Source organism: Mauremys mutica, chromosome 2, assembly GCF_020497125.1.
Source record: "Mauremys mutica isolate MM-2020 ecotype Southern chromosome 2, ASM2049712v1, whole genome shotgun sequence".
In the NCBI taxonomy this organism is placed as follows: Eukaryota; Metazoa; Chordata; order Testudines; family Geoemydidae; genus Mauremys; species Mauremys mutica.
The window spans coordinates 20359222-20374167 of record NC_059073.1 but is presented as its reverse complement, the minus strand read 5'-3'; the positions used below and the strand labels follow the sequence as shown (position 1 = coordinate 20374167).

Sequence of the window (14946 nt, the reverse complement as noted above, 5' to 3'; positions counted from 1 at the left end):
GTGGGCTCTGGGGTGGGGCTGGGAATGAGGGGTTCGGGGTGCAGGAGGGAACTCTGGGCTGGGCAGGAGGTTGGGGTTCAGGGTTAGGGTCCTGGCAGCGCTTACTGCAGCTCCCAGAAAGCATCCTCCAGGTCCCTGCGGCCCCTAGGCACATAGGTGGCCAGAGAGACTCTGCACCCTGCCCTGCAGGGTCCCATTGGTTGCAGTTCCCGGCCAATGGGAGCTGCGAAGCCGGCGCTGGGTGTGGGGACAGCGCACGGAGCCTCTCTGCCTGCCCATAAGCCTCGGGGCTGCAGGGACCTAGCTGCCGCTTCTTGGACCCACATGGAGCCAGGGCAGGCAGGGAGGCTGCCTTAGTCCCTGGCCTCTGCTGCGCCGCCCACCGGCCTTTTAACGGCCTGGTCGGCAGTGCCGACCGGAACTGCCAGGATTGCTTTTCGACTGGGCGTTCCAGTTGAAAACCGGACGCCTGGCAACCCTACATTTATGGCTTATTACAAGAATCTGTAACCCACTATCCCCTCCATTTTGTGGTATGACTTGTAGTTGTTAATGGGCCACTTCACCTTTAATGATCCCTTAGCATATGTGTTAACTACTTATGCCAAACAATCTGTTTCACCTTGTATTTAATTGTGAAACTCTGGGTATGTCTACATTGCAATTAAATTGTTGGCCTGTGTCAGCTGACTCAGGCTTGGGGGTGGGGGATGGGAGGGGTTCAGGCTGAGGGGCTGTAAAATTGTGCTGTAGATGTTTGTGCTCAGGCTGGAGCCTGAGTTCTAGGACCTCGCGAGAAAGCAGAGCCCAGAGCAAGGTCCTAGAGCGAAGGCTTGTCTCTCTCACCAACAGAAGCTATTCCAATAAAAGATATTACCTCACACACCTTGTCTATGTAAACCTAACACTTTCTTATTCAGCAGAGCTATTTGTTTTGTATTTTCAGGGTCGAATATTCTGAGCTTAGTGATAAAATGTTTTTACTGCTTTTTACTTCTCTTAAAAAACTCAGGCAGTAAACAGTAAAAGGATTCTATTCCTTCTTGTGCATCACCAACAGAATTAATTAATAAGTGCCATTTATTTTCATGTGCAAATCCACTGAAGGCAACAAGGTTATGCAGATGGTTGAGAAGGAAAGGACCCAGCTTCACTTCCAGATCTCGGGCTGAATTTGTAGGGTTGGCAGTTACTTTGCCATTCGGAAAGACACCAATCCAGTAAACGTGCATAATTTTAAATACATGAGCAATCCCATTGATCTGGACCATGAGGTGGAAATCACTAACAGACAATAAATGGGAACCCCCAATGCTACGTCTATGAAGTTACTTTCCAGAGGAGAACTCCACTTTAAAATGTCTTAGGTTGCCATCACAGCCATCATTAAATTTACAATTTGGGAGTAATATTAGGCTGCTGCTTGAGGTATTTTTTATAGGGCACTAGCCAAAAAATATAGCTGAAGTTTGAAAATGTACATATAAATATTCCTTAACGACGGAGGGACAAGTACATTTCTGGCAGAAAAGAAAGTTGTAAGCTATTGAAGAAAATCAATTCTGAGCATGCTTAATGGGCCTGTTTAGATTTTTTAAAAGAAAACTGAAGCCCCATTCGCTTTGTGTCATCACACAGGGAGTGATAACATTGCACATGCTCTTTTCCAGCTTAGCAAGCACCAGGGCTGCCATTCTCAGTTGGCTACGGGGATGCTTTATAGGAAGGAGATTGTAACCATTTCATTTTAACAAATACAGTAAATCCCTACCCACATTATCAACCCAAAAGCTGTATTTACATTGTCAATAACATGAAAAATATCACAGCTTCTTCAAAGTTGCATCACTCCATATTTTCTGTTGTGTTTAGCTCTTTTCTTCAAATTTCAAGATTTCATTTAAAATAAAACTATAGTTCCAATCCTGAACCCTTTGAAGTCAATGAGAGTTTTGCCATTGACTTTCAATGGTAGAAGGCTTGAGTCCTTAACAAGAAAAAGACAAACAGAAAATACTACATATGGGCAATGCAGCCCAGTTACCATTGCTGTGGGAACAGTTAAGATTTGCATTTTTAATTTTAACTATGCCACCTTGCTCTAGCTACACAGTGCAGTTGGAAAAGGAAGGCAAGTAACTGACATAAGCAATGGTGCTTTAAACAGACACAAACAGTTTCTCCCAAATCTCTGAATTGTGTGCTTGAAAGTGCCATGCCATCTTTGATAGGAACGACTGATTTTTATTTTATTTAAGATCTTATTTTCCGAAGGGGAGGGGCTTTTTCATAGAGTTAATCAATAAATGGAGAAATAAAGAAGAGATTAAAAACATTATGAATCGAATTTCAGACGATTCATCCTAGGAAATGTAAACTTTGCACTACAAAGGCCGAATCCTCATTTACACTAATGAGCTCTGGCTATGTAAAGAGGCCTTAAAGTGGACATACAAGTAGTTTACTCCTATTGTATGGCCTCCTGCAGTGCCATGGGGGTGTAAAGTGGCTGTGGTATAAAAGAGTACCAGGTCCTTAAAGGAGAAAATCCATCACTACATAATCAGATCTGCTTTATAAAAAACAAGGTCGTATTTAAACATTTTTTCTGAAATCACCCTCACTACATTCTTATCTTAATGACTGTGGACACTAAACAGAGAGTAGTTCTTCCTGCTCTTTGTTGTGATATGTTTGAATGAAAGGTAACAATGAGGTGCAGAGAATGAGAATAACTTTGTGTAGTCAACAAGGTAATAATAAGAGTTGGCACTTACATAATACCTTTGGCATGAAGTTCTCAAAGCACTTTGCAAAAACATTAATTATTGACCCTTACAGCACCCTGGAAGATGCATTTATATGTATGTTTGTAAATGGAGATACAGAGAGGTAAAGAGACTTGTCAAGGTCACACACACAGCATGGCAGTGGCAAATTCAGGAGCGGAACCCAGAAATCTTGATTCACAGTCCCTGGTTGGAGCATGCACGAGATACCAATACCTCCCATACAAGACCACAAATGTCTATCCTAATAAATTAGATTTGATACGTATTGGAATGATCTCTATAATGCTTAGAAGTCTCTAAGGATGTGTAGATACATTATAGATACAAATTATTAACACTGATACCCATTAGAAATACTTTCACATAAGTAGGGCCCTACCAAATTCACGGTTCATTTTGGTCAATTTCACGGTCACAGGATTTTAAAAATCATAAATTTCATGATTTCAGCTCTTTAAATCTGAAATTTCACGGTGTTGTAATTGTAGAGGCCCTGACCCAAAAAGAAGTTGTGGGCGGGTTGCAAGGTTATCGTAGGGCGGTTGTGGTACTGCTACCCTTACTTCTGCACTGCTGCTGGTGGCGGTGCTGACTTCAGAGCTGGGCAGCTGGAAAGCGGTGGCTGCTGGCCGGGAGCCCAGCTCTGAAGGCAGAGCCGCCTCCAGCAGCAGCACAGAAGGAAGGATGGCCTGGTACGGTACTGCCACCCTTACTTCTGTGCTGCTTCCTGCAGAGCTGGGCCCTCAGTCAGCAGCCGCCGCTCTCCAGCTGCCCATCTCTGAAGGCAGCAGCACAGAAGTAAGTGAGGCATGGTATGATACTGCCATGCTTACTTCTGTGCTGCTGGTGGTGAGGTGCCACCTTCAGAGCTGGGTGCCTGGCCAAAAGTAGCCACTCTCCAGCCGCCCAGCTCTGAAGGCAGCGCAGAAGTAAAGGTGGCAATTCTATGACTGCCCGAAAATAACCTTGCCACCCCCTGCAACTCCCTTTTGGGTCAAGACCCCCACTTTGAGAAACGCTGGTCTCCCCGTGAAATCTGTATAGTATAAGGTAAAAACACACAAAAGACCAGATTTCATGGGGAGAGACTAGATTTCATGGTCCGTGATGCATTTTTCTGGCCATAAATTTGGTAGGGCCCTACACATAAGACAAAGACAATCACATACGATATAGATCTTCTTCATTTGTTTGAGTAACAGAGATGGGAAAACAAATAGTTGTTTCTTTCATTAATCTCTCTGTTGCACATTTAAGGTAGACATTATTTTTTAAATAATTTTCCACACTATGTCTCTTATTCACGGAAAGACTTACCAAATTATTATTAATTATTTGTGTGTGGTTGTGCCTCCAGGCCCCAGTCATGGATCAACAGAGAACAAACACAGAACAAAGCAATAGTGCCTGCCCTGAAGAACTGACCCCCTAAGTAAATCAGCAGAGATTGGAGAAAAGGAGGAATAATAATGTGTCGGTGATGCAAATCTCTTCTAAAAATATGAACTAGGATAGCTGTGTAAATACTCTCTGAGGTGCCACAAGGACTCCTCATTGTTTTTGTGTAAATACTGCAGTTCTCTCTCTCTCTCCGCCCTTGTTTAGAAAAATCAAAAATATTCTTGGTGAAATCCTGGCCCCGTTAGAGGCTCCCATTGATTGTACCCTCTAACTCCAAGAGGACTATGCATTTAGAAACAATGTAGGGTGTCTAAGGAAAAGAACATACTTTGGCATATGAAGTTGTAAAACAATGGGAAACAAATCAGGTAAAAAATAAAAAATTGCAGTAGATACAATGATCAAATCATGAAACTCATGTTCACTTTGCATTCAGATTCATAATTCAAAACAGGTAGAAAATATGAATTAAATTAATACTAAGAGCACCAGGATGAGAAGACAAACAAATAAAGCCCCAAACCCTCTGGATTATGTGCAAGGAAAGCATTTTTTTGCAGTAGCTGATAAAATGGCTGTTGCTGCATTTAAATGCTTCAGTGGTTTCTCAGAATGCCTCATTGCAGTAGTGGTTAATTAAACTACTCAGCAGCCCTACTCTCAATTATTAAAAACAATCAGTCTGTAAGCACCTAGCGAATAATAGTGTTATAAGAAATAGCCAGCATAGATTTGTCAAGAACAAAAGGACTGCAGTAACTCAGACAGTGGTTATGGGCTGGGTGAATGAGGGTCTGTGACCTGCAAAGATTATGATGGTCCTTCTGGCCTTAAAGTCTGAGTCTTTCCTGCTAGGCTAACTGTGTGAAACCCTGCAGCAGGAGAAGCTGGCAAATGAAATGCCAATGAAATTCAAGGACTTCTTAAAATAGTTGCTTATAAACAAAACTTGCATGATGAAAAGTTATTGTGACAGCAGGTGACAGTATGTTTCTGTAGTTTGCATTGTGCAACATAGTATTGGCTTCTTCATTTGCTCTCTTACAGTTTAGGCATCAGCGCATCAGCATCATCAGATATAGATTCAGGTGTTTATAAAGATAAGATTGACATAATTTATTCCAAATGACTGAAATCAGAGAAAACCAATACATGGCAGAATGAGCAGATTTCCAAACATAAATCAGTGCTTTAACCTGGAATGTACTTGTAACATTTTGTAGAAATGCTGAGTAATCGTGCTGGTTTTCCTAAATCAAAATCAATCCTAGACTCTGATCCAAAGCTCACTGAAGTCAATGCGAGTCTTTCCATTAACCTCAATGGGCTTTAATCAGGCCCCTATGCAAACTGCTGAGTGCCTTCCATTCATTCAGCACCTAGCAAGACCCCTTTGGGCATGGCTCCAAGCTATGCTGAATGCCAGCAAATCAATGGGTATTGGGAGTGTTAGCATCTCTCTGGTTCAGGCCCTACATGCCAGACTGATCACATTTACTCCTGGCTTACATCAGTGTAACTGAGATTGGAATCGATCTGTAAATGTTCAAGTATACATTGTACAAATAACTGACATATTTTGCATATGTGCCCCTGGCACTGGGCTAGATTGTAATATCACAGTCTGCCCTGAGTGGGTAGCTATACTGCACCAGGGAGCAGACCAAAGAACTCAGAGAACCATGCTCTCCTGCTCTGGAAACCCCATTCCATACAACAGCTTACCCCAATGTGTGTCTTGCCAACTACTCTTGTAGCGATGGGGGAAGAGCCCAAACTCCTCCCACCCCTGGGCTTCCTCTCCTCCCACTTGCTTACAGAGGGAAGTATCAGTTGAATAGCTGCAGCTATTCCTCCTTCCAGGCCATGGCCAGATTCAGAGGCTGGGCAGGCAAGAATACAGGAGTGAGTATGGGCATGTTACCCTCCTTTAATCTCTTGAATATCTGAAAAAGGACCGTGCCAACCCAATCCATTCATGATCACTAACTACCTTGGTGCACTATGCTAGCAGGCAAGTGGTTTTTGTTGGAAGTTGCTATTTTGGCCAAACCAGCACATCCCCATGTTTTGATCATGGGGGAAAAAATCGTCGTCAGAGCGATTTTGACAATATTCTATCAAAATGATCATACTAACCTCCCCTGAGGGCAAGTGCACTCGTCTGCTGTTGTCTGAAACTCAGTGATAAAGCTCAGTGATAAAAACAGGCTTCATCCATGTTCCTGCTTGGATTACTCCATTTCTGATGAACTCTCAAAATGCAATCAATCATCAAATTGTAAATATGACTAATGCATTTGTCCTATGTAGCACATTATTGCAGCTGCTCCAGAGAAAAGTATATCCAGTTCTAATCTAATTATGCTTTGACCCACTGATACCCGTCGGGATATAAAAAGAAACAAGTTCATAATCCAATCTAAAAAAATACAGTCAGTTTATAAGTCACTCCAGGTAAAAAATGGCAGTAAAACTTGACAGTAAATTGTGCTATGAAGGAGGCTTTAGGGCTAAAGAGTGAAACAGTTTAATCGTTTTCTGACTTTCAAATTCAAATTGGTCTTTAAAGCAATTTTAGACTAAAATATTTCAAAGGATACTGCCAAGGTATGTGGCATAATTCCCACACTGATATCAACAATAAATTATTGGAAATAATGAAGGTGGAATGTGTTTACAAAATCTTTTAGCCCCATTAGACATGTATACTAGTTTGTTATTGTAAGGTTGCCATTTGTCATCTTTTTTTATAATAACTCTGAAACATGTCTGGAAAAAAACCAACCATATACACATAAAGAACTGCACAGCCTCTGCAAAGAGATTTATTAAGACAAGGATCAAATTTCAGGTCTAACTAATCTTGGTAGTGTTCCTTAACACTTTTTAAAAGTCTTGTTTAATGTACGTAATTTAGACTTGATCCTCCAAGCCATCAGTTTGAGTAGCTATTTCTCACATGGGTAGGCTCATTGACTTATGTGAGCAATGGTTGCAGGAGTGGAGCATAAAAATCCAGTTTATGTACATGGCTTACATGATTATCTTGCAGCCTGTCAGAATTCATATCTATGGCATCATCTGCCTGTATTGTATATTAATATAAAATGCATTGTTTATTCTTCTCTATATTCCTGACGCAGATAATTTACTCTTTATATTTTATAATCCAATAGAGGAAAACACAATCGTAAATACAATACAAACAGACACTCTCTGGGAATTCATTTATAGGAATGTCTCCAGCAAACTTCACCACATCACAGTAGCTGACCGAATAAAATAAAAAGCGTATAAAAATGAGAGTTCTGTTTTTAGTGGGGTAAGGACTTTGAGCCCGATCTTGCAATCCTTACTCAGGGAAAATTCCTAGGGAAGTCAACAGAAGCTTTGCCTTCACCAGGATGACGGGATCAGACTCTCTTTGTGGGCTTTCACCTTGGCACGTAGTGAACATTGCCTGTACAGTTCTCAGCACTCCCAACTGGAAGTCAATGGGAGATGAGAATTCTCAGAATCTTCCAATAGGTGCTGGGCACCTTGCAGAACTGGGCCTGAGTAGAGCTAATTTTGTTTTCTTTATCTCATTTCTCATTTCACTTCTCTCTCTTTTCCTCCCCTCTTCCCCTTTCTCCCTGAAAGTGCTATCAGTAAATCATAGATTAAATAATATTTTGGAACAGCCGTGGAGGGAAATTCACATAACCTCTTGAAAATGACTACTGGAGAAAATGGTGAACTGTGGGCAATATTTATATGCATTAAAATGTGTGCCTTCAATAACAAAAACCACAGCTACCCCAAAAGGCAAACTCTGTGCGTCTGATGTTCAATATTACTGAAGACTTTCAGCTGCATCTGAGTATACGCTTCTCAATAACAAATGTAATTAATTAGGATAAAGAGAAAACAGAACACATGCTACTTGACTTCCCTCTTACACCACTATAACTTCATTATTTTGATGGAGTTACTCCTGATTTACACCAGTATGAGTAAGAAAAGAATCAGACCCATTGTCCACATGGATACTACTGGATAAGCTAATTAACTAGCTATGCTAATATAGACCATGCTATTGTATGCAGTACTGTATGCAATATTTTCCCTGCATGAAATCCCCATTGAAGTCAATGGAAAAACTCCTATTTCCAGAAAAACTCAGAATTTCACCCTCTATCTTTTCCATCGTTCCCAGCATATTTTAATTCATGTAGCTGGTCTAATTTAGGTAGCTACACACCTTCCTGTCTATCCAGATGGCTAAATTATTACAGCTTCCATAACATTATTAGAGAAACAACATGGGCGAGGTACTAGCTTTAATTTTTATTTTATCTTGTATTGTCTCACCGTCCTTGTCTCACTAATATCCTGGGACCAACACAGCTGCAACAACACCGCATGTAATATTATTAGATAGTCATGGGTCAGAGAATCTGATGTTTACAACTTGGGTAAAATGAACCATATGATAAAAGAGACGGTTTTATCTGGAAGATCAGGATAACTGAATTCTCCTACAGACTTAATGTCTGACCTTGGGCAAGTCATTTAAACTATCTGCACCTATCTGTAAAATAATATTGACAGTGTTATGGGGCTTAAGTCATGAATAATTTTAAAATGCTTTGGAAGCCTCAGAGGGAAATGGCTATAACAGTGCAAAGGGACCCTTTGGGCTGTATCTTCCCATGTGAGTGTACAGAGCCTCGTACATTGTGGACATGCTAAGAATAACAATACGAGTTATTCTAAACTACATGATAGGGCAGCCATCACATCACTACGACTTTATAATATGCTGCCCTTACGCAATGAATATTGTTTAATGGTTTCCTGTTCCTTCACTTTACCATGCAAGAAATCAATACAGTGTACAAGGTAGATAATGTGATTTGAATTACAATTCATTGTCTTAGTGCAGTACCTGATTGCGTCTTAGTGCAGTACCAGCAAACTTATTCTAAACTATGCCTTGTCATGTAGACAATAGGTCCAATTCTGTGGGGGTACTGAGCACATCCAACTCTCATTTACTTCACAGGAGCTGAGGGCGTTCAGTGCCTGGCAGGAATTTCTAAGCACCGGGCAGGATCATGCCCACCATTTGGACTGGCAGAGTGAAAGCCTATGGAATATCAAATTAAGCTGGGAGATGAGAGAAGCTGCTATTGGAAGTAACAAGAAACCACAAGAGGGAGCCAAATGAAAATGTTCTACATCCAAAAATAAAAAGGCAAAGGATGTTCAGCACCAAGAGCCAGAGGAGAGCGCCCAGTGTCAACAGAGGTCACACGCCTGCCAGCTGCTGGCTTTACTTACTATTCTATTCCTCCTCCACTTTAATACAAGATCAGAAAATAAAATAGTCTGAACTATGTATTCTCGGAAACATTTTTTGATGGGGTGGGGAGGTAGGGAGAGCTATAATATTCTTATATGTCTCTATATTCTCTTAAATCAGGAGAATGCTTAGTGGCGGGACAAAGGGGATGGAAAGAAAAAGAGAAGAAAAAAGAAAAAAAAAGTGAAATGTCAAATAAATGTTAATATCCTTTCCACTGGCAGGGAGGTGGAGAATCTGGTCAAATCAAATATTCTAGTGGAGAAAAAAGTGCTGAAGCAATTTATAATTTGATAGTTTAAATAACTGGGTCTGTTAAGGTGTAAAACAAGACCCGTGTATGGAATAGTGTGTGGAGAATATTACCTGGTTCTATATTTTTAGTTCATAAAGACAATCATATAGCAAGTAGTTTATCATTTTGCATGGTTCAATAGTATTTCATTCATATAACTGACTAGGTATTGTGCTCTCAAATAGAAGGGATAATTGGTATCTCTCTCATGTCTATGTTATGAATGACCCTCCTTCCCCAAAAAAGATTAGTTAGCTGCACCGAAATGCATGAAGCAGATTACACAGTATTACTCATCACAAAAAAAGATCATGGAAGTATATTTCTGTATGTGAAACTGGATCAGGATGGAATTTTTGAAAACCTGCCATAGACAATTATTTTGATTGTTATAAGTACTCCTTTTTGTAATATATTTAATTCTATGCAGCAAAGACTTTACAGTTCAGCACAACTAGTTCATATTCTAACAGCTAACGTCAAGTAAGACACTCCTGTATCTAAATCATAAAAGCCTTGACATTAACAAGCAAAGGCAGCCAATCAGACCAGCTGTTACAGTAAATGAGTGCAATCAGAAATAAGGCAAGGATCCTAAAGGTGCACACAGTGACCATCAGGTCAAGGTAAATAAATGAAATGGAATAGCTATAGTACTAAAGGACATAAGCCGAATCAACTGGCTGCCTGGAGACCGGTTTGAGGCATCTGATTGCCAGGAGACCCATCTAGTCAAAACTCCTAGTGTAAGAATGTGCACGCCTTCTACTTGCATGTCTCTTACAGTCATGTGGCAACAACAGCAGAAGACACAAATGAGGCTAGATACTTTCTCCATATAAGAAAAATGACACTATTTTTGTACTTTCCTCTGGCTGAGATTAACTCCCCCCTTGCCTCTCCTCTCCACTTTAATCAGTCACGTTTACATGATAATCTGATCTGAAATACTGGGAGCACAGAACCAGGACATTCTAGAAGGGGGAAAAGGAGCATCTAAATGACTGAGTTCTGCATTGCTGCCCAGCGAGTGGGAGAAAAAAACTTAGCAAAATGTCAGATTTCCCAGTTTCACAGGGATGTTGCAATTTTTAGTACATTAGTGTTTGTAAAGTGATTTTGAAATTGCAGGACAAAAGGGGCTATGGGAGTGCTAAGTAATATTAGTCCTTCATTTACTCTTTCTATCCTTCCTTCCTGCCCCTACGCAGTTAACATTTTCAGAACCGAGCCCCCGTTCGTGCCCAAGCTTGTCCCACAAGGGGTCTGTCAACCAGAAAACAGCACACACAACCTCCACCAGGCAATAAACTCCCTGTCCCAAGTGAGTCCTTCAAAGTGCCCAGCCCAATACACTTCTGTTTGACCCAAGAAGACCCACCTCCACCAGCAAACCAATGTTGGGTGGTTTGACTGTTTGGATGGCTGCCTAAGAACTGGATCCAAAGCCCTTTAAATTCAGTGGGAGTCTTTCCATTATTTCAATGGGCTTCAGCTCTGACCCTCAGATGTTTCATTGCACATGAGGAGAGGTTAACTTTACAGCTTGGAAAAGCAGCTGCTAAGGGGGGATATGATAGAGCTCTATAAAATCATGAATGGTGGAGAGAAAGTAAATAAGGAAGTGTTATTTACTCCTTCACATAGCACAAGAACTAGGGGTCACCCAATGAAATTAATAGGCAGAAGTTTTTAAAACAAAGAAAAGGAAGCCCTTCTTCACGCAACACACAGTCAACCTGTGGAACTCATTGCCAGGGGATGTTGTGAAGGCCAAAACTATAACAGGATACAAAAAAGAATTAGATAAGTTCATGGAGGATAGGTCCATCAATGGCCATTAGCCAAGAGTCTCTGTGCATCTCTAGCCTCTGACTGCCAAAAGCTGGGACTGGACAACATGGAATGGATCACTCAATAACTGCCCTGTTCTGTTAATTCCCTCTGAAACACCTGACCCTGGCCACTGTCAGAGGACAGGATACTGGGCTAGATGGACCATTGTTCTGACCCAATATGGCCATTCTTATGTTCTTATAGAAAAGAAAGTAATTAATAACATTTTACACTTTTCTACAACGCTTTCCATGCCAGCATCTCAAAGTGCTCCACACACCCAACACCCCTGGGAGGTAGGGTGTAATTTTGAGAGTGAGGAAACCAAAAGGCACAAACAAGTGAAGTGATTTGCCATAGATCAGAGCACAGCTGGGAAGAGGCGTCAGCATGGCTGCCTCCCAGTCCCTGTGCTTTAACTACTGGCTCAGCGCTTGAAGCAAGGAGGGGAGAAGTGACAGGGTGCCCCAACTTCCCCCTCTCTCTCCCAAAAGAGTGTTTCAAGGGGCACCAGTGAGATACATGGGGGGAGGGGTGGAATTCAGCAAACCCACCTTTACATCCCCCTTGCCCCAATTCAGACGCTTAACCCAAACCATGCTCCCTCTCCCAGGGGGCTTTCCTACTTCAACCAATGTCTCTTATCTTTGTCCTTCTCCTCCTAGTGACACACGTTTCAATGACTAAAGAAAGAAGGGGCTATTATACCCCCACCCCCCACACATCCTGGGGCAGAAGTGCAGGCTGGCTGCCACGGTTATGAAGAGGGTACCTGGTTGAGGGAAATCACTGCCAGCCTAGGGATGACCAGCTGCATGACGAGCTGCAGGAAGGAGGTCACCAGCCCGGCCAGGATGGCCCAGGTGAGGGGCAGTGGAAGCATGCTGTAGGTGGCAAAGAGGGTGAAGAGCACGTAGCCGATCCCGTCGCCCAGAAGGCCACAGCCCAGGCCAGCGGCCAGGATCTGCGTGGCCATGGCCACCCAAGTCACCACCCCGCTGTACTGCAGGTAGGTGTAGGAGGTCGTGTCCTTCCTGACCACCACTAAGGCACAGATCACCACCTCGATGCCGGTGAAGAAGCCCAGCAGGATGCCCTTGATGGGGTCCATGGGGGCCGAGGCCAGGGTCAAGTGGAGCAGCAGCAGAGTCAGCTTGGTCAGCACGTCCAGGATGTTCATGACCACCTGGGACTTGCGCCGCTGGCCCAGGAAGTAGCGCTGGTAGAGGCGCTCCAGGTCCCGGGACTTGAAGGAGTTGCGCAGCGTGGGGAAGATGACCCCGCGGTAGGTGTAGCCCCAGCTGAGGAAGAAGTCGGAGTTGCTGGGGGCGCAGTCGAGGTGCAGGAAGCCCAGGTCCCCGCTGCTGCTGGTGCGCTCCGGGAAGACTTTGGTGCCCCCGTTGTTGTGGCGCTCGGAGGGGCGCCGCGCGGGGTGCGGGTGCGGGTGGTGGTTGGGGCAGCAGGAGTCCTGCGAGCCCAGGGCTCTGCCCCCGCTGCTGCTCCCCCCGCTGCTGCTGCTCTGCTCCTGGATGAAGCGCTGCTCGGTGATGTGGCGCACCGCGGTCTGCCACAGCAGGCGCTGGGGTCTGGCGCGGCCGCTGCAGGGGGGGGTCCTGTTGATGGTGTACAGCTCCGCGCTGTCGCTCAGGCACCGCACCTCGGAGAGCTCCATGGCGGCCGGGGGGCAGAGGCGGGGGAGGAGCAGGCGCCAGGGGGTGCCGGGGTGGGCGAGTGTCACATCGAGAGGCGGGCGGTTAGCGGAGGGTGGCAGGGCCGGGTCGCCCCGCGCCTGGCGCCTCTGGCAGAGCCGGCTCGGTGCCCTGCTGCATGCCGCGAGTCCGGGCGGGTTTACTGGGCGGGGGAGGGAAGCGGGCTGGTTGGCTCTGCCGCCGGTTGGTTTTTAGCAGGTGCAGCCACGCCGCGGTGATGTCTGGCTTGGCACCGCGCAGCGCAGAGAGGAGGAGGAGGAGGAGAGGCCCATGGACCGGCAAAGTGCCCCCCCCCCCGTCCCGCCCCCAGGCTCAGCGAGGCAACGTCCCGGGGACGGAGCAGCCTTGGTCCCATCCAGGGACCAGCTGCTGGAGCACGGAGCGGTGCAACATGCACCCACGGAGTCTGCAGCCCCCCCCCCGGGGTGTTGCTGTTACTCTCCCCGGGATTCGGGGCGCGAGGGACTCATTGACCCGCTGTCATCCCGAAGGGGCCGGTCCGCAGAAGCCATCCGGGCAAGAGCGAGAGGAGAACAAAACAGCCCAGCAAGGTCTTTGCCGAGGTCATTCATGAAGCCTAGAAGTGGGGGGCTGGCAGCCCCGGGGCACGGGCCGGGCAGGGCAATGAGCGGGGCCGCATCCCTGGCTGGGCAGCGGCAGCAGCAGCATCCTCCCGTGCGGGCTGGCAGGGGCCGAGAGAGCGGCTGCAAAACGCAACTCCGGCCCAGCGGGACTTTGTTCTTTCTCTCCTGCGAGCGGTGACTTGCAGCAGCACATGTCCGGCTGGGTTGGCCGCTCTGGGTTACGGGGCGCCCGCCCCAGTGGCGAGACTAGGTCCGGGAGCCGTGGCGGGGCATCGGACAAAGCAAACCAAACTCTCAGGGCCCCGCCAGGAGCACCTCGGAGCGCGGGTTGTTTCCGCGGGACTTCCAGGCGAGCCTCCGAGCATCCATCCCACGGGGCCGGGGACAGAGGCGGGATCGGGCGCCTGCAGTGCCAGCTGCCCTCAGCGGAGACTGGGGCAGCCGCGGTCCAGGTGCGGGACCCGGCCGGGAGAGAGCCGGGCGGGAGTTTTCTCGCTCTGAAAAGTGCTGGCGGCCGCGTGGACGAGGCTGCAACTCATGAGCTCTCGGTGCCCCTGGGCTGACGCCAACTCCCGTCCTTGCAGGCAGGGGCTGGCAGGAGCCCTGCAGCGGGCGCGGCTCCCCCGGGCAGGCGGCAGGGTGAGCGGGGAGTGGGGTGATTCTCGCGGGCCGGCATTAGCAGCAGCAGCGCAGAGAGCATTAGCGCCCAGGATAGACAGGATTAGCGGAGTAAAGACCCTGCTGCGGTGGCCGGGGCTGCCGCTGCTGCTCCAGCTGCTCCTGGAAGAGGCAGGCAGAGCCCTGCACGGTCAGCTGATGCCCAGTGACGTCAGGCCCTAGTCTATTGCACCCCCCTTCTGTCCAGCGAAAGCAGAACCATCCCCAGTGCAGAGGCTGCAAGTCAGGACCTGCCCTGGATTGGCTCGGCTCGGTTCGGTTTAGAGGCGCTGTGGAAGCCAGCCACTGACTCTCTTTGCCA

At 46.0% G+C, this 14946-nt stretch overlaps 1 protein-coding gene across 3 annotated transcripts in view; it reads right to left on the bottom strand.

Annotated features, from left to right (window-relative positions):
* ADCY8 (adenylate cyclase 8) overlaps positions 1-14688 on the bottom strand; it is a 183106-nt gene extending 168418 nt beyond the window's left edge. For all 3 annotated transcript variants that reach the window (XM_045008218.1, XM_045008219.1, XM_045008220.1), the window contains exon 1: positions 12447-14688. In XM_045008218.1, coding sequence (XP_044864153.1) covers positions 12447-13346 — 900 coding nt within the window. In that variant the 5' untranslated portion in view covers positions 13347-14688. The remainder of the gene's footprint in view (positions 1-12446) is intronic.
* Between the last annotated feature and the right edge of the window lie 258 nt (positions 14689-14946).